Source organism: Engystomops pustulosus, chromosome 10, assembly GCF_040894005.1.
Source record: "Engystomops pustulosus chromosome 10, aEngPut4.maternal, whole genome shotgun sequence".
NCBI lineage: Eukaryota > Metazoa > Chordata > Amphibia > Anura > Leptodactylidae > Engystomops > Engystomops pustulosus.
In genome coordinates this window covers 31,351,049-31,371,662 of record NC_092420.1, presented here as the reverse complement: position 1 = coordinate 31,371,662, position 20,614 = coordinate 31,351,049, and the positions used below count along the sequence as shown (strand labels likewise).

Below are 20,614 nucleotides of genomic sequence, written 5' to 3'. Positions count from 1 at the left end.
CGGAGGAGGAGGTGGAGGAGGGGTGGGAGGAGGAGGAGGCATAGTAGGCCTGAAACACCTGGACCGAGGTAGGCCCCGCAATCCTCGGCGTCGGCAGTATATGAGCAGCCCCAGTGTCAGGCTCGGTCCCAGCCTCCACCAAGTTAACCCAATGTGCCGTCAGCGATATATAGTGGCCCTGCCCGGCAGCACTCGTCCACGTGTCCGTGGTCAGGTGGACCTTGTCAGAAACGGCGTTGGTCAGGGCACGGATGATGTTGTCTGACACGTGCTGGTGCAGGGCTGGGACGGCACATCGGGAAAAGTAGTGGCGGCTGGGGACCGAATACCGAGGGGCGGCCGCCGCCATGAGGTTGCGAAAGGCCTCGGTCTCTACTAGCCTATAGGGCAGCATCTCCGGGCTAAGCAATCTGGAGATGTGCACATTAAGGGCTTGGGCGTGCGGGTGGGTTGCACTATATTTGCGTTTCCGCTCCAGCGTCTGGGGTATGGAGAGCTGAACGCTGGTGGATGCTGTGGAGGATCGTGGAGGCGACGATGGGGTTTTTGTGGCAGGGTCCTGGGCAGGGGGCTGACTAGCAGCTGACACAGGGGAAGGAGCAGTGGTGTGCACGGCCGGAGGTGAACGGGCTTGTTGCCACTGAGTGGGGTGTTTAGCATTCATATGCCTGCGCATACTGGTGGTAGTTAAGCTAGTAGTGGTGGAACCCCTGCTGAGCCTGGTTTGGCAAATGTTGCACACCACAGTCCGTCGGTCATCCGGTGTTTCCTTAAAGAACCTCCAGACTTCTGAAGATCTAGCCCTCGCCGCAGGAGCCCTCGCCACGGGAGCTTCACTAGTTGACACATTTGGCGCTGATGCACCAGCTCTGGCCCTGCCTCTCCGTCTGGCCCCACCACTGCCTCTTCCAACCTGTTCTGGTCGAGGACTCTCCTCCGTCTCAGAAGCACTGTGTTCACCCGGCCTCTCAACCCAGCTTGGGTCTGTCACCTCATCATCCTCCGATCCCTCAGTCTGCTCCCCCCTCGGACTTCCTGCCCTGACAACAACTTCCCCACTGTCTGACAACCGTGTCTCCTCATCGTCGGACACCTCTTTACACACTTCCACTACGTCAAGAAGGTCATCATCACCCACAGACTGTGACTGTTGGAAAACCTGGGCATCGGAAAATTGCTCAGCAGCAACCGGACAAGTGGTTTGTGACTGTGGGAAGGGTCCAGAAAACAGTTCCTCAGAGTATGCCGGTTCAAATGCCAAATTTTCCTGGGAGGGGGCAGACTGGGGGGGAGGAGGCTGAGGTGCAGGAGCTGGAGGAGTGGCGATTTCGGTGACATGGGTGGACTGCGTGGAAGACTGACTGGTGGTGGACAAATTGCTCGAAGCATTGTCAGCAATCCACGACATCACCTGTTCGCACTGTTCTGGCCTCAACAGTGCTCTACCACGAGTCCCAGTAACTTCAGACATGAACCTAGGGAGTGTAGCTCTGCGGCGTTCCCCTGCTCCCTCATCAGCAGGTGGTGTCTCACCCCGCCCAGGACCACGGCCTCTGACCCCTGCAGTAGTTGGACGCCCACGTCCCCGCCCTCGTCCTCTACCCCTAGCCCTCGGGTTAAACATTTTTAAAATGAGAGTTATAACTTTATTTTTTTTTTTACTTTTTTTTGTTTTTTTTTGTGTGTTTTTTTTTTTTTTTTGTGTTTTTTGTTTTTTTTTGAGTTTTTAAAACCAAACAATGCTATCCTATTGCTATGGCTATTTTCTAGCCAAGTATCAAAGCACACTACTATGCCAGATGAGATGACACTGAGTTAGTGCCTAATTGAAATCCAACCCCTACTAAATTTTCCCACTTCGGTCTTTGCTATGGATATGTGCGTCACTAAGCGCAGAACACAGCGGTCGCAAGTCTCACTACAAATTGCTCAGAATTGGCTAGTACATGCACTGCAGAAAGTACAGCCACCAGCAGATCAACCAGAAATCAAATATATAGAACGCTACTGTATGCGTAAGTAAGCTCTTTGTATTCTCCTATGGCTATTTTCTAGCCAAGTATCAAAGCACACTACTATGCCAGATGAGATGACACTGAGTTAGTGCCTAATTGAAATCCAACCCCTACTAAATTTTCCCACTTCGGTCTTTGCTATGGATATGTGCGTCACTAAGCGCAGAACACAGCGGTCGCAAGTCTCACTACAAATTGCTCAGAATTGGCTAGTACATGCACTGCAGAAAGTACAGCCACCAGCAGATCAACCAGAAATCAAATATATAGAACGCTACTGTATGCGTAAGTAAGCTCTTTGTATTCTCCTATGGCTATTTTCTAGCCAAGTATCAAAGCACACTACTATGCCAGATGAGATGACACTGAGTTAGTGCCTAATTGAAATCCAACCCCTACTAAATTTTCCCACTTCGGTCTTTGCTATGGATATGTGTGCCACTAAGAGCTAAACACAACGGTAGCAAGTCCCCCTGCTAATTCCTCACAAAATGGTACTAGATGCAAATTAAAATAAAAAAAGTAGAACGTTATTGTAGCCCTAAGAAGGGCTGTTGGGTTCTTTGAGAATCACTCCTGCCTAACAGTAAGCTAATAGAACACCCTAACGCTTTCCCTGACCAGCAGCAGCTCTCTCCCTAGCGGCATCCAGACACAGAATGATCCGAGCAGCGCGGGCAGCGGCTAGTCTATCCCAGGGTCACCTGATCTGGCCAGCCAACCACTGCTATCGACGTGTAAGGGTACCACGTCATGCTGGGTGGAGTGCAGAGTCTCCTGGCTTGTGATTGGCTCTGTTTCTGGCCGCCAAAAAGCAAAACGGCGGGAGCTGCCATTTTCTCGAGCGGGCGAAGTATTCGTCCGAGCAACGAGCAGTTTCGAGTACCCTAATGCTCGACCGAGCATCAAGCTCGGACGAGCATGTTCGCTCATCTCTATTTATAACTTTTCATTACACAAACATAATACCAATTGTTTGCTGAAAGTGAATAACCCATCATCTTGCACACAGCAGAGCCCAGATGGCTGTGTACTGGGGCAGTATGTACTGTGTCATGCCAAAAACAAACTTCTTATAGCCTGCTAGGTAGAAAAGACCACTAACAAAACTTATGTATGAAGTCAGAGGTAGAATATAGACCCCCATATATATATATATATATATATATTCATGATTCCAGGCGGAGGGAGACCTCTGACAGCCCCCTGTACGTATCCCTTCCTGGCACAAATGACATGTGTCACGTGCTGCTGATGTGAGCTATAGGCAGCGGATTACAGGGCGTGCGCTACTTGTAGGAGCAGTACGGCCGGTGTCTGTGAGTGATGCGCTTCTCCATGTGTCTTTATGGTACCTGGCCCCTCCCCGGGGCGGGGCGTTGGTGCTCAGTCCCGCCCAGGATATGCTGGCGCTGTGCGGGCTCTCGGCTACTGTTCTGTGCGGTACCGGCACTTGCTGCTTGTATCGCGTGCCCGGTGCCCGGCCCAGTGATGGCAGACTCACCCCGGGAGCTCACCCAGAACCCGCTCAAGAAAATCTGGGTCCCATATAACAATGGACACCCTGTACAGCACAGCGCCCAGCGGAGAGGTAACGGCGTGTGTGTGTGCGGCGCTTTTATAGATCGTCCGATGTGATCGATACGACCAAGTGATCGCTAGGGGGAGTGTCTATGGGTAACTGAATAGTGTGCCCTCATCAAGAATTAATGGGCATCATCTGGCACGGGCTGGCATGTGATGTATAGAGGCAATGGTCCATGTCACATCAGTGCTGACCTCAGCCATGCCAAGGAGAAGGTGGTGCACTCATACTGTGCCCAGGGTGGCACATATTGGCAGGGAGTCATGACTGCATATACCAGCCCCAGTTATGTGTAAGGTGATTGCATGCCAGGTACAGTGCCAGGTACAGAAAGATGGCACAGGACCCACAATGGTGCCATGAAGCTGAGCTAGATGACCAGTGCCAGCTCATAGGTGGCGGTGCCAGGCGTCCTCACAGCACCCACATCCATGTGCTTAGTGCCAGGCGGGTGATCTTTGTACCTGGACTGTGAGGAGCAGCGCCACACTTCTCTGCAGTTTATGTCTGGTAATGCGGGTTTTGGATATAATCTGCAATGCGTGACAGGAGCCATGGACAAGTACTGGAAGGACTCCAGGGTGCCTATAGGTGACCTAGGAGATCAGGCTTATAGACGCCCTCTCCTCTATTACTGATATATGTGCATATATCTCAGGGCAGCGCGTGGTGGTATATCTGCCTGGTGGCGGTGGTGCAGTGTCCCATTATTTTGGAGATGGTTGGCAGAGTGATGCAGACTTCCCCAGCTCCTGATGGCTCCTCTCCTCCGGGTGTCATTACTGCTAATAATAACCTAAACTACTTATTCCTTGCTTCCCTGGTTGTGTCCTGCAGTGGGTGAGATGCGGAGGGTGCCGCGTCCTGCTCCATGGCGTTACAGCGGAGCCGGTCATCTTCTCTGCAGTGACAGGGGGTGTGTTCACTTTCCCCTCTATAATGCCTGATCTATAGAGCTGCAGTCTGGGGTAGCGTTCATCTCTTCAGTGATGATATTGTGCCATCATTTATACATTACATAATATAGTGGTGTATAATGTATATAACAGTCCAGGGGGTTGCCTTTTTATATATATATTTAGCCCTCAAAATGTGCCAAAAATGCATAATAGGTGCAGATCCCTGATCCTCCCCTTCCTGTTATTTTCTGTGCTGTAATATAGTTAATTTTTAAATGGGTTACATGGTCCTTTTTAAATGGATTTTTAGAATTGATCCTGTCCTGGTAGATCCCTGCCAGTCTTTGCCCCCTGCTGCAGAGCTCATATGTGGGCACAGTTATTGCCCATTTCAGCCAGTCATTGTGTGCTGACCCAGGCGAGCTGAAGATGTCCAAAATGTATACACCAGACCCTGGGTTATGTACAGGAGAGGCTCTTTAGGTTTGTTCTTAAGTTAAATTTGTATGTAAGTCAGAAGTGGTATATTTTATTATTGTAGCTTCAGAAAAATTAGAGTTTCAAAATGTTGTGTTGTCATGGGAACAAGGATAAAACATAAAACTTCATTACAGCCACCTTACAGCTGATCATTGCAGCCTGGGACTAAAGTAACATCCAGAGAGCTTCACCAGAGGCCACAGGGGCAGAGAGATCCCTCTGTAACTAGGGATTGTCTGTAAGTCGGGTGTTCTTAAGTTGGGGATTACCTGTACTTTAAATGTTTGTATGTAACTGTTGATATTCTTTAATAAAACATAATTGAAACAAAAACATACTTTTAACCGAAACATATCGGCCAAACTGTCTTTAAGTAAAATCTACCATGAAAATCTATCATGATAAACCAGGGACACTTACTCATAGATCCAGGCACCAGGTCTGTGGTAATCTTCTTATATTTGTTATCCACGGCCTCCTTCCTTCTGACATTAACTTGTAATATTATGCTAAAGAACAAGGTATTGCAAAAGCCTCTTTTGCTGCAGCTTCATAGGCTGTTACACTGCTCCATTAGTACCCCCTCCCTTTGCCTGATGTAATCTCACAGCAGCAGAGGAAGTTTCAGCACACCGTGGGAGGGGGAATTGCTCCTGCACAGTGTAACAGTGTTAATAATCTTTAGATTGTTTATAAAAATTGATGTTAGAAGGAAGGAGACCATGGATAACAAATATAAGAAGATTACCACAGTCACACTGCCTGGATCTATGGGTAAGTGTCCCTGGTTTATCACGATGGATTTTGATGGTTGATCTCTACATTTTTTGTCACAATGAAAATATTGGTATGTGTGATACAGTAGATAGATATTGGGGGACAGTTGTACAATGGAGCTACGTGTGCTGGCATACGATAAACCCCACCGTCACGACGGATACATCAGAAGGCTTGGACCTCATGATGTATCTGCTGGCCATTCTGGCTGGTGGCCCTGCTGTAGTTTTAAGTGAATGTTTGCAGTTTTTAGAAACTAATGTAGAACCACTGATGTCCCCCATTGCTTCTGGGGTGCTGTACTGTTTAGGTCAAGTTTGCAATCTATGTGGACAATCTATGGATTTTTATGTATGGGAATGTCCATCGATGGCTTTATATTACTTTTCTTTGTGATACAACTTCTGTAGGGTCTCATTTTAATATCCTCTCCTTGTTGTCTTTTCTTTGCAGTATGTATGACCAATTGCCCTACCCTCATTGTTATGGTGGGTCTTCCTGCCCGAGGCAAGACTTACATCTCCAAGAAATTGACTCGCTATCTCAACTGGATTGGAGTTCCAACCAAAGGTGAGTCTTCCGGATGTGAGTGTGAACGTGCGGTGCTCTTACCAATGTGAAATCTATTGGACAGAATGATGTGAGTAAAATATAATGGCCGTTCAAGGAATGAAAGGGGGGAAATTTCCAATTTTTGGTAATGAAGATCTGCCCGATTTATTGCCTTGATAACGGACAATTGTGTTGCAAGCCAAGCACTTACATGCACCACGAAGAAGGTGAACTCTGGCGAACATGATCTGGAAAGAGACACACGCTCGTAGTGAATCGCGGCAGACTTCATCTTCGTCGGACATTCCGGAATCGGGGATCGCACAAGGACCAGGTAAGTAAATGTGCCCCATAGTGTTCACAACTGCTAGAGCGGAGCTTAGGTGTGACTGGCCATTGCGTATGCTGCCTACAGTTGGGGGAAACCGAGGACAATGGGAAATGCAGTTGATAGCTGTTAGATTATATATTCTAACTCTCAAGAGTGATTTTTGACATGTTTCATTTAGTTAGTTTTTGTCTGTATTTCAGAATACAGTTTTTTTTACAGTACAGTCAGACGGCTTTCAGCCAGTGAACTCTACTGATGTCTATAGAGAGAAGCCGTCAAGATTGCTTAATCCCACAATTGCACTATATCCTACTCCCATTTCTTCAGAGTAATCACTCTGGATGTCCACCATATGGTGTTTGCTGCACACCAGGCGACAGGTCTTGACATTGTACCTTGCTGGATAGTTGTTGTATTTTCACCTTTTACCATTGATCAAAGGCAGCAAAATTTTACTATCCATTACTTACTTATGCAGATCTTATAGGGTAAAGGTTGTCAGAATGAACTTGTAGGCTGGCACTGATTATTATTGATTCAGTAATTGACAGGCAGTGATCAAACAAAATGTGCACCTCACATGTTCATGGTACCCCAAACCTGACTCTGCCCACTTTGTGTAGATACAGGACTGCACTATTTAAAGGGATTTTCCCATGAACACAAGTTGGTACTGAGACCCCACAGATCAGTAAGTTAGGCCTTATCCTGTGGATTGGGCTTAACTTGTGTTTTTGGGAAAACCCTTTTAAGTTAGGACATTGTTGATATGCCCGATCATCCCAGAGCAGAGGGCACTCGAAGAACTTTCTGCTTATATTGTTTTCTACTTTCTCTTCTGCAGAGTTTAATGTCGGGCAGTACCGCAGGGATCTTGTCAAATCTTTCAGGTCCTTTGAGTTTTTTCTTCCTGATAATGAAGAGGGACAGAAAATACGGAAGTGAGTATTTGATAAAAAAAAGATTCTTCATATACCAGGAAACGAGAATATTTTATGCAGGCGTTGGGTGGAATGTAGTAAAATGGTCATTGTAGCCAAAGGCACAGATGTTTGTGATCACATTTCACATAAAGTAGAAAAAAAAAACGTGTAAACTCTATAAGTGAATTATGAAACAGAAAGTTTTGCAAGACACTGATTTACCAATAGTGTCTAAACGTTTGACCGTGCAAAGTTTACATTGTCTGATGCTGGATGATCTCTGATTAAGACTGTCTAGTCTAACTTTGTGTACAAGTCCTGATTATTGTGGAATTTGAGGAATTTAGTGTGGTGAAATTTAACACAAAATGTTAATATCATTAATGGCTATTTCAATAAAAACTGCTCTTAAATCCACCTGTTTACCTATTAAAAAAATTCCTCCAAAGTCTTGTAAAAATAAGAACAGAAGAGTCATATTTTGCTTGAGATGGGTCAAATTTAGAGGCCTCAGTTGCCAATAACCACTGTATACATACTATTTAGATATTAAGACTATTGCATGGTAAAAATTAACTTCTTTAATAATACTTTGCAGAAGTGATTAAATATTTTGTCATATTTTATAGTAAGATGACATGCATACACTTAGGGCTGCTTTCATTGAACCCTTGAAGGAATGGGAACTTTATTTTGTAATACATTGCTGGACCTGGAGCCAGAATACCAGAAATGTTTCCTTCAGAAGCCTTCAGGCCCCCTGTCCTGTGGCCCAGATTTAGGACAAAGCTGCCTCTGTCCCGATTCTGAGTACCTCCACATGTGCCCGAGCTCTTACTATACCATTCTTTGCCCCATTCTCTTGGTAGCCTGAATTGTATGACACATAATTGTATGTTTTTACATCATATGTAAAGATGTAGATATAATTTTCCATATTTTTTATGCAGACAATGTGCCTTACTGGCTTTAAATGATGTCAAGAAATATCTGGCAGAAGAAGGTGGACATGTAGCAGTAAGTGCTTATACTTTTACTATTAATGCAGGAAAATCTACTTTCATAACTTTTAGGTTTTTCAAGGTAAATTAATTAAAAAAAAAAAAATTTTATGTTCCACTGTGAAATCCTTAATTTTGAGATATTGGGACATGTGAAGCGTAGGAGGGGGCGATATACCGATTACTTTACTGGTATCCAGCCATTTGTCCAATGTACCTTGCTGTTCAACAAAACTTGCCAAACTTTGTAGACAAGTGTGTACATGAGGAATTGGAGAAATTACACTGTTAGGCTACATTCACACTACCGTATGGAGGACGTATATACGGCCGATATACGTCCTCCATAGACGGCAATGGGCGCACGGTGCCCTACACGTGCGGCACCGTACCGCTCCGTACCCGGGAATAAGATAGGACTTGTCCTATCTTTACCCGTAGTATGGCGCCGTGCGCCATAACTTCCTATGGAGAGGGGCGGGGGTGAGCTGCGCTCAACCCCTCCTCCTCTCAATGTGCACGTAGAAGCTCTAAGCTCTGCAGTCCCAGTCTGTCATTGTGACCTGTGAGTCCTGTGACTCCCCCCCTCCCCTCTCTGTAGACCTCCTATGTAACCTGAGGGCATGCTTCTGTCCGTCTTGCTGGAAGATAGAATTCAGCAGAGATTTCATAGTGAAAATCAGATTAGGAGATGAGGGATGATAAGATTTTACCAGACCAAAGTGTTCACCTGTACAGTACTATTAATTTATGCTAAATTTATGGAAAGGTTGCCGACCATTTATATCTAACTAGATAATGAAAATCTTCTTGATGCGGGAGCTGCAGGACTTGTTCAAATGCCTTGCCTTGAGGATTCGAGGACCCATTTTTTCTGGACTTCTATATTCTCTGGGATTTATCTTTAGGTTTCAGTGACATGGTTGTATTTGGACAGTGAAATGTCTTGCTCTCTACTGATTTAAAGGGAATCTGTCACCAGGGACCTCAATTTTCACTAAAGGCAGGTTTCCGAAACCCATTACAGCTGCTTTGCAAATCTGCCTTTCTGCTTTCTCTGAGCATTTGCATTTCAATGTAATTGTGTGTTATAACTTACCTTGCAACCTGACAGAATCCTCCGTTTTGTCCTAGGGGTTGGGCTTTGTTTTGCATGCATTTAATAAAAAAATATCCGCAGCTCTCAGCCCCCACCTTTGTGCTCCTGTACAGCTCCTCTCTCCTGCTCCTTGCCAGCTCACCAGGCTGTGAGCTCTGTGATTTGTACAGGAGCACAAAGGTGGGGGCTGAGAGCTGAGCGGTCTGCATCACAGACAAATCACATGTTGTTTTTTGAAATGCATCCAAACCATATCCCAACACCTAGCACTACACAGAGGATACTGTCAGGGCATATACCAGCAATATTCCTTGAAGTTGTTACACAAACTTTGTATAAATTAATCATAGAAGTGGAGATCAAAAATTCTGTAATCTACCTAGTCAGAAAAATTCTCTTCCACCCCCTCCCTACCGCTCTTAGAAGACAAAGCCGTAATTCAACAGAGATTTGTCGCTGGCCTGCAGGCTCCCAGAGAAATAAACTATTGTATGGAGAACATGCCGTTACTCTGTGATCAGTGGGAGTCTGGCTTGGCATCACGGTTACATCCAGCCAGCACAGCCTAGCGTTCTGCCGTGACATCCTATGATGAAAATGCCCCTGTAATGTAAATGAGATTTCATCCTCCTGTACAGAACATATTTGGGTGATGCATACGTTCCACAGCATATAATAGAAGCACTTCCATGCGTTATCTTGTAAAATCCATGATTACAGCTGGTAAATTATTTTTGCAATTTTTTTTTTTTTACCTTAGGTTTTTGATGCAACAAACACAACTCGTGAGCGACGGGAAACCATCCTTAAATTTGCTGATCAGTATGGCTTCAAGGTAAGAGCTTTTACTAACGATATGTGATACAGAACTAATGTTCCAGTGTACAGCAGCAGGAGACCAGAATCTCCTAGAATATATCATTGCTGTATCATAAGTGAGAATGTGATTTTCTTCTGCTGTACTCTGTACAGTCTTTATGGCTGGATTGCAACACCTTATGGGGATTTATATTTACATGCAAAGGTGAACCTACACTATAACCCAGTTATATGGTAGACTAGATTACTATGTATGTTTATCTCCAGTTATAAAATCCTAGAGATACATTTCTTAAAAGGATTCCTGATAACTGAGCTCTGCACCTTCATCTTCATGCTTCAGTTAACCACACACATTAGATGGATGTTGGCTTCAGGTGAACAACCATCCCCCTCAAGTACATGCATGCTCAGCTAAATGTGCATGTATTCTGAACAGAACAAGGGTATAACCTTTCCTGCGAAAATGACAAATGTATAGGGAAGGTGACTTCAGATCTTCTTCTCTAACCTGGCGTATGCCTTTAGGGAGGTCAGGATTGTCCTGCATATTAGATGGTTGGCTGTTCCTGCCAAAAACTTTAAGCACAGCTGACATGTATACAATTCATATAGCCCACTTTTTTTTTCTTTTTAACGCAAATCTTTTGTAAGAAAACAAACATACACACTTGTATATTCATACAGGTGGTCCCCTACTTACAGACGACCCCTAGTTACAGAAGGACCTCTCTGCCCCCTGTGACCTCTGGTGAAGCTCTCTGGATGTTACTTTAGTCCTGGGCTGCAATGATCAGCTGTAAGGTGTCTGTAAAGCTTTATTGCTCATCCTTGTTCCCATGACAGCACAAATTTTGAAAATCCAATTGTTATTGGGACAAAAATACATTTACCTAGTGCTACAATTATAAAATATACCAGTTCCTACTTCCATACAAATGCAACTGGACTTCATTTTCCCTAAATACAGTTTGCCTAAATACAATTATATTGTAATTCAAATGCTTAGAGAAAGCAGAAAGGCAGATTTGCAATGCAGGTGTGATGGGCATCTGTCTTCAGTGAAAATGTGGTAGTTGATGACAGGTTCCCTTTAAGTACAAAAAAACCTAAAGAACCTTGTGTGTAACTCAGGGACTTCCTGGTATATGACTAGCTGAGTTTAGCTATCCTCCCAACCAAAACTGGACTCACAAGGTCTCCCTGACTCACTTGTTGGCTTGAAATTACATTTTGATAAACTTTAAGTCTTTTGTACATACACTTGTAGGGCAAACAGATGTTAAAAAATAATAAATCAAAGGATAACTGTCTTTTATACCATTGTTTCTTTATTTCATGCACTTTTGAAGACTTTCTTTGTGGAATCTGTGTGTGTGGATCCAGAGGTTATAGCAGAAAACATTGTGGTAAGTGACACTTCAAATTATTCAAAGTTTTGTTTTTGAACTTGGAATACTGCAATTCCAGGTAAAAGGCTTTGGGACGGATCTTAGGAGATGCAGAGGTCCAAACATAGAATTGCAAGGTTGCACTGACTGATAACTTGTATTTTTACTATACCGAGTTTGGTGATATTGTCCTAGTGTAGATGTGGAGAGATCGAAATAAGGAGCAGATATCTTTGTAGACAATTTGTCTAATTGGTAAATATTAGGAATGGCCCAGTCTAGAATGTTTTTGAGATGCTTGTAAGTGGTGGCTTAAGAAATATTTGATGTCTAAATAATCCTGAAATGGGTATCCCCGTCCCATACAGTCATGGATGTGTTGGGAATATTCATTTGAAGGGGATTAATGGAAACTTTTGGCCATCCTTTTTTAACTCCTTTTATTGTAACCTCTGCAATGTTGCTGAATTTTATATGACTAAAGTTGCCCGCCAGTTTGGCTCATCATTACCAAAAGATGTTTAGAGTAAGGAAGGACCAGAGGGACCGATATCCACTTAAGAATGGATTGTCTTCATAGTACACTACTATGTACATGGAATACAGCTGTATTTTTGTTATAAATGGTGCACGGCTCCACAAGGTCTGATTAGGAAACCCATCCTGAACAATTTTGTTTTTCAAAGGATTTGTTGAACGCTTTTTTTTCAACAAAGATTTGTTTTACGGAAAGCTACCATCCATATCCATCATGATAAACCAGGAACAGTTACGCATAGATTCGGGCACCGTAACTGTGGTAATCTTTTGATATTTGTTATCCATGGCCTCATTCCTTCTAAAATCATCTCTTAAAATTATGCTTATGTGCCACAACGGCTCTGGGCATGTGACCAGAGCCGCTTAGTGCTCAGACTTCACAGGCTGTCACACTGTGCATGAGCACTCTTCCGTTTTTCCTTATGTAATTTCACAGACCTAGTGGGGAAGTGCTTCCGCCCAATGTAACAGCCTGTGAATCTGCATCACTGAGGGGCTCTGGTAAGAACCCCAGAGGCTTGTGACTTAAAAAATTTTGGAATAAAGGAGGCTGGATAGTGGAGGATGGATAATGTATATAAGAAGATTATCACACTATAGCAGTGATGGCGAACCTTTTGGAGACAGAGTGCCCAAACTACACCCAATACCCATTTACATGTCGCAAAGTGCCAACATAACAATTTAAGTAGTAACTTATGGATCCCTGCTGTATCACAGGTTTTAATCGTATTGGTGTCCTGAGTTCTCCAATACAATACAAAGATGATGGATAAATTTGGATTGTAACTTCCTTCCAGGCTCCCCTGAAGAGAAAGAATCAGGGGACCCAGAGCAGGAGCTCCAACAACAACCTACATCTATCCACACCTTCTCACTCCTCCTGTAGTGCTGGCAGCCAAGAATATTGCTTTAAAATGGCGCTGAGCATGGCACATCTTGGGCTGTCTTGGACCACAAGAGGAAGCCCTGAGTCCTGTTTGGCAAACTCTGTGTTGGCAGGAAGGCCTGGGTGCCCACAGAAAGGGCTCTGAGTGCCACCTCTGGCACCAGTGCCATAGGTTCGCCACCACTGCACTATAGGATCTGAGTTTTTCCATTGAAACCGGGCCCCCCAAATTGAAGCTCCCTGCATGGTGACCAGGTGCCATAAATGTCTCTGAACGGCCCCCAATTGTTCGTTTGCAAGCGTCTTAAGTGGTAGATTTCCGTAATGATTTTGGAACATCTTCTTGAGAAGCCTCTGAATTAATGAGCCCTTTTGGTTTCTTCTTCCTTTCCTTCTTAGCAAGTGAAGTTGGGAAGCCCGGACTACTTGAACTGCACCAGTGAGGAAGCTGCCGAAGATTTCATGAAGCGGATAGAGTGTTACAAGAATTCCTATGAGACGCTGGACGAGAGCTATGACAAGTACGTCTCTTCTTCACCAGATTGCACTTTTCTTGAAATAACATACTACATGGTAACACAGAATTTATGATCTCGTAGAGGGGAAAAAGTTTTCTTTTACACCACTGTTTATACACTAAAGCAGCCAAGTTTTTCTAAACCTGTAGAACCTATTTGTAAATAGGTCAATGTTTTATATTTTTTATTTTTTTAAGGGAACTGTCCTACATTAAAATCATGGATGTGGGCCGTAGATATCTAGTGAACCGTGTCATGGATCATATCCAGAGTCGGATTGTTTACTACCTCATGAATATCCATGTGACTCCACGATCCATCTACATGTGCCGGCACGGGGAGAGTGAGCTTAATATCAAGGGGAGAATTGGAGGAGACTCTGGCCTGTCTCTCCGTGGGAAGGAGGTAATGTACAAACTGTGTGTATACATTGTTATTGCATTATAGCGCAGGGATTCCTGCCTCTGTAGACCTCTTTTATCATCGACATGTGGGAGAGCGTACCTCAAACACCAATGACACATGGCTGCAAATGGACAGCGGGTCTATAGTTTGTTCCTCCCATATTGCACATATGAGAGAGCAGATGGATCAGTGTTCTGAGATTGACTTTTTCTTGGATTCGGAAGTCCAGTATCAGGAAACCAGCTGTAATCACACAGTCTACTTTTCTCCGGATTAGTTGGGTTTTCAAGGACTGATTTCAGCAAAACCGGGAGGGATGTGAACGTCTGTTCAACAAGAATGAGATTTCTTCTTTCATGCCCCAAGGAGATAGTACAGTTTGTTTTGCAACGTGGAACTCGGGCTGTCGGCCAAGGTTTCAGATTAACCCTGTGCACAGGAGTAGTCTGCCCTGTATGGTGCCTGCTCTTTATATATCACTTTTACAATGGTTATTTATTATAAAGACCCATAAAGTTATTTATCAGAGATTCATAGAAATGACCACCTGGGTGGGATAACGTTGTGTCCATAAACAATGTACAAAGCTTTGTTGTATTTAACAGATTCTGAAAATGAATAGGCATAGAAACAATTGACTCTTAAGTATCGGATATAACGTCTACGGGAAATAGGCAGAGGACAGAAATGACAGACGTGCGGAACTAACAAGATAAGGACCAAGGCGTCAGCAGGCGCCCCTGTGGCGAGGGAGGGGGGTAGTTATAGGGTGCCACATCCAAAACTTATGCCATGAATAATTAAATTGCATATCAGATACCTTAATCATACTGAAGTTATTTCCTTTTGATGATTATCTTTATAAATACTTTAAGCAATACAAGTTGAGGAATGGAAGGTGCGGGGAATGCAGTTACTCAATATATTCTGATGGCCAGTTATAGTTCTTTTTGCTAGAGGGTCTGCACAGGTATAATTTGGATAAGGCGCTCTACCAGCCTCCAGGTGCCATTATAGGGTGCTTATACATGAAACATTTATATCTATCCACAATGTAAGTGATAAGTGTAATAACACCCCCACCCCCCAAAAAAACCCGTTGCTAGCCCATGTAGCCCGCGTAAAACAACTAACCGGACAAAAAACATAAAAACAATTAAAAAAGGGAAACTGCCAAACTGTTGCCCTATAACAAGAAAATGCTGGAGAGCTATATAATGCCCATATCCTACTATAGAGCCCTGTTAGGAGCACCGCCCTGTGACCAAAGATCAGATACAAATAATCAGACACAGACATCTAGAGTAGGTACAGTGGGCTGAGGATAAGGAAACATACAAATAAAATGATAGTGGATAAGGCACCAGAGGAAACGAGTGCAAATACCAGAGAAGCTAAAAGCTCCTGTAAGCCCCCAGAGCCCACAAACAGAAATACTATAGAAATACTAACCCCTGAGCAAAGGTCATGAAAATAATGGATCCTACCCTGTGTGTATAGTTACAAGAGCTTTTAGCTTCTCTGGTATTTGCACTAGTTTCCTCTGGTGCCTTATCCACTATCATTTTCTTTGTGTGTTGCCTTCTTCTCAGCCCACTGTACCTACTCTATATGTGTATCTGATTATTTGTATTTGATCTTTGGTCACAGGATGGTGCTCGTAACAGGACTCTAGGAGTATATTGGCATTATCAGGTGCCCTTGTTTTTTCCACGTTTTCTTGTTATAGGGCAACAGTTTGTCTGTGGCCTAAAGCCACTACTGACACCGACGGAAGTAGGTCCTCCAAAACAATCCAATGAACGATTGATCAAACCTACTTAAAAAAAATTGCAGCACCTAAGTGATTCTGCTGACGGGCTGGTTATATTTGTTTGGGGTTATCTGCAGTGGTGTAACTTGAATGTATGTTTTATAGTACTTGTCTTCTCATATGGGAAAGTGACACCTTATGGTCCCCTAAACCTCCTGGGCCCGGTTGCAATCGCACCCTCTGTACCCCCTCAAGTTACGCCCCTGATTATCTGCAGACTTAGAATAAGTAAGGCCACTTACATTTGCAAGTCTGATGCGTCCAACTCGCAACGTGTGCTGGCTGGGGCATCCAAGGTTCAGTTCCAGTTGTCTGCGTTGGGGCCGGACGTTCCAGCCAGCTTTCATCATCGTAACATGTTGATGCAAGAAGAACATATAACCGTTTCTGTGAACTTGAGTAAGCCGTGAAATGTATTGTGCACGATCGGATGGAGAAGGAAGCGGTTGCGATGTTTAGTGTTGGTAAACCTGGTCAGCCATGATGATTGGCTTTTGAGCAGTGATGAAACCGGCCTGTTGATGTAAGTGCAGGTAGTTTGGGTGTGCGCACAGGAGACACATTCTGCTGTAACATCCTCATTGTGTTGAAATAATGTGGTTTCCAAAGATTTCTTCATTGTTCAAAGTTGAAATTGCCTTAAAGGCAAAGGGAAGACGTATTCCCATTTTAAAGAGTATTTGCTGCCATTGTACGCTGTCTGGTATAGTTTGGCTGCATTGTTTGCATAAGTGAATGCGATTTGTGGGTAACTGTATCACAATCATGTTTATACTGTGCTACTAGTCACTTTTTTTCTCTGTGCCTGATTTGACAATGTCAATAGATTGGCATCTTATATACTGACCAACAATAGGAGAGATATTAGCGTGACCGAATGGTAAAAGCATAACTAACTTTTTATAGTAATTTTTTTATTTTTTTTATTTCAGAAATGAATTTTTTTTTTTTTTTCTTCTAAACCTTCTCCTGCAGAGAGCAGTGTATCTGATCATCTGTGAAAGATGATTAGACTATCCAGGGACTGTAAACGGTTAAAGGGGTTTGCCTACAAAAGGAAGTCCTAAAAATCCTTATCTGCTGGTGATGTTTATACAGTAAAGATAACTTTTAACTCCTTACTTTGCAGTTTTATTGCTGCTTTTGGTCCTATTGCTGCATTTGCTGCTCAGTGTGAGATTCGGCTCTGTGGGCAGGCACTGATGAGATGACATTTGATGATGCCTCAGTTCTATGCTCATGCACAAGATAAAATTTTTTTTACCTGTGTGAAGATAATTTCTCAGAAATGTAGTTCTATGGTCCTTTAGAAAGAAGACTGTGTCCTTTGATACGACCACCTCTGCTGGAGGATTGCACAAAGACACAAAAAGTTTCTGTATATGAAATGTCCAGGAGTTACTGCAGGTCCCACAGCCGTCCTGTGGTAATGATCGCTGAATCCAGGAGGTCAGACAGGACTCAATAGCGCATGCCTGGCCACCGCTGCCAAAATGTGAGGTGGTCGTATCCGAGGAAGCCATCTCGTTTCTAAGGGGCAACATGGCTACATTTCTGAGAAATTATCTTCACACAGGAACATTTTTTTTAAATAACTTCCAATTGAAGAAATGTTTACATATGGCAAATGAATTAAAATAAATGTAAATGCTCAGATGGGAATACCCCTTTAAGGAGTCGCCCCAGTGGAGAAGAGTAATGCTGGGATGACCTTACCTTGCTTGATTAATGTCCCATAGGTAAAGTACATCATCATAAGTTATACTGTGACCCAGACATGTGGAAATGTATCCTGACTATGGGATATCAATTAAACCAGAAGAAGACATCCTTGCATGACTTTCTCCACCCTTTTGACTACATAATGCTGCATCTCCCAGAATAAAGGAGGACATAATTCTGATCCTGTCACCATCCTGGATTATAGATTAATGATTGTTTATAGGCCAAAATGCTGACAGTTTTCCTTAAACCTGCCTGATTTTCTGCTGAAGGGCTGTAATTTCCTTTTTAGAAATTTATTAATTTTGAGAGATCCATGCATCTGATTGAAGTTTTTCTTTCATTCTTACTAAGAAAATCGGTTACTTCTTTGCCAAGACGATATCAGTAACCCTTCTACTTCTGATAATAATCTCTTTTCTCCTTGAAATGGAACATGATAATCTAATGATCTTTTCACTTATTCTGTCCTTAGTTTGCAAAGTGCTTGGCTGAATACATACATGAGCAAAACATCCATGATCTTAAAGTGTGGACGAGTCAGATGAAGAGAACGATTCAGACCGCAGAAGCTCTGGGCGTCCCGTACGAGCAGTGGAAGACCCTGAATGAGATTGATGCTGTAAGTCTACACTAATGGGTTCATACTTGATTGACCACATCTATGATGTTAAGTTGTAAGGACATTCCCACCCACCTTGATTAAACACCAATTGTGCCGATATCTGCACATGTGGGAAGCCCTTTCTGTATTTCATCTCATTTACTTCTTCTGACAGACTTTGGGTTTTTAATGGGCTCTTCAATGTTTCTACTAGGGAGTGTGTGAGGAGATGCGTTACGAAGAAATCCAGGAATCTTTTCCTTTGGAGTTTGCCCTGCGAGACCAAGATAAATACAGATACCGTTATCCTAAAGGAGAGGTGAGTGGAAGGGGCTCATAGGAGGAATGGAATGATAACACACTTTTCTTGGTAATAGAATAGTATTTATGCCTGTATAGTCTTGTATATGTATAGTGTGCATTGCACAACAACATGGAGTTATCCATATCGGTGCTCAATGCATCTAATTCATGTCCCTAAATGCTGCAGGTATCCTCTGAACTAATACCACTCATCTTTACCTTGATTTGCCCATGTTGACTTTAGCCTTGGGCTTAAGCATATTGACATATAGTGCCCGGTCATGCTCTGTCCTGGCCAGCCTACTTTGGTGTTAACAAAGTATATACAGTAACTTGATGCGACCCACAACTTTGAAGGGCAAAAGGGGAAAGTTGACATCCTTGGTACACGCTTTAAGGGTACATCTACATTAACGTGTGCTCGTCCTTCCATAATCGGGCGAGCTGGAGAGGAGTAGGGATGAGCACTGCTCACCCTTCCCCTCTCCATAGGAAATAGCTTTATGTTTTTTGCGGGCACAGTATGGTGAGCACACATTGGGCTCATAGTACCTCGCCCGTCACCACACAGGCCCATGTGAATGGGGCCTTTGCCTTTACACAGGTTTCATAGAGGGGACGTGCATTCAGTAATGAGCGCACTGCCCCCTCAACCTCTGGAAGAACCGGAAGTCCTTGAAGAGGTTGCGGGAAAGTTTAGCTGGGCAAGTAGAAATAGGGTGACGCTTTCAGGAAATTGTACTTGCCCTGGTAAGCTTTCTTTTATGCCATGGTTACTTATATACTTGACTACCATAGCATCCAGGTTGAATTAAGAGGTGGCCAAGGTTATCCATGAATTTCTGTAGGGTGTTTATACTATTATCAGTATATTCCCATCCTTCAGGCCGGTGCTGGTTTGCAGCTTTATCGATCAGATATTTATGGCGTTTCACATTTATACGCCATGTCCAAGGGTGTAACATCCCTTAAATTTACCCTAAAAATCAACCCTCCAAGGTTTTGGAAATCTTGTAAACCAGTTTGCAGTTTTGAAGAGATCTCTGGGGTCTCTCCATGTGTCTGTCTTCATGGTCCTTGACCTCTTCTGCCACTGATTTATATATAAAATATATTTTTTTAATTTTTTACTGTGTTGGTCATTTGCAATTGGTAAATGTTACCCTGTGATAGTCAGGCTTTTGTTACAGATTGATCTGCACAGTTTGTTTTGTGAAGTGATTTATTCTCTGCACATCGGACACATATGCTGAGGACGCAGCTTTGTGAAGTGTCTTTCAGTGTACGACCTGTTAGGGTCCATTAGGACATGGTAACAGCTGCTTGTTGTTTCATCACTGAACATCAGTTCCCTTAAGTGACCTGACTAATGGCCATAACCACAGAATACGTAATGTGTGCACCTCCATGGCCGGCTGTTATCATGGGACTGTCCACAGTATTGATAAAATTGTAAGGGGGTATTTAGTAATAATCAGTCGCCTCCTATCCATTCAGTGTGAGAGCTGCTAGATTGAAGATTGAACCAGGGCTCTGAGTTCTGCTTCACTTTTGACGTCCTGTTCTGGACATTTTCTGGCAGGATATGTGATGACTTTTATATCAAGAATGCCACTTTATAGGAAGGAACCAACTTAGACAGGCATTCCCTATCCACAGGATGGGATACAAAGAGGTGACTGGTGAGAGACCGACTGCCAGCTACACTACACCCTCCCACCCCACCATTGATCACAAAAACGGGACTCCCTTTTTTTCCAGGAATTGGGAGACCTGTTCTCGCCAACTAACATCCTACTGCTCCATTCAATAGTCAAAGTGTTGAAAATATCCAAGATACAGCGCTGGAGTTTGCGACCCTCCCATTCTATTAAATGGATCGCCAAGACTCATCCTTGTCCTTCTGCAAGAGTGGAGTGGATTACTCTGGATCCCATTCTTGATCAGT

General features: G+C 43.6%; 1 protein-coding gene across 3 annotated transcripts in view; it reads left to right on the top strand.

Moving 5' to 3' along the window:
- The window catches only part of PFKFB4 (6-phosphofructo-2-kinase/fructose-2,6-biphosphatase 4), a 58,388-nt gene that overhangs the window by 25,517 nt on the left and 12,257 nt on the right, over positions 1–20,614 (top strand). The window contains exons 1-10 of one of the 3 annotated variants that reach the window (XM_072128626.1): positions 3,399–3,606; positions 6,210–6,326; positions 7,484–7,580; positions 8,513–8,579; positions 10,423–10,497; positions 11,834–11,890; positions 13,701–13,822; positions 14,017–14,224; positions 18,235–18,381; positions 18,578–18,682. In XM_072128626.1, coding sequence (XP_071984727.1) covers positions 3,507–3,606; positions 6,210–6,326; positions 7,484–7,580; positions 8,513–8,579; positions 10,423–10,497; positions 11,834–11,890; positions 13,701–13,822; positions 14,017–14,224; positions 18,235–18,381; positions 18,578–18,682 — 1,095 coding nt within the window. In that variant the 5' untranslated portion in view covers positions 3,399–3,506. Of the gene's footprint in view, positions 1–3,398; positions 3,607–6,209; positions 6,327–7,483; positions 7,581–8,512; positions 8,580–10,422; positions 10,498–11,833; positions 11,891–13,700; positions 13,823–14,016; positions 14,225–18,234; positions 18,382–18,577; positions 18,683–20,614 lie in introns of those variants that run through there. The other 2 variants (XM_072128627.1, XM_072128628.1) reach the window with 2 other exon arrangements.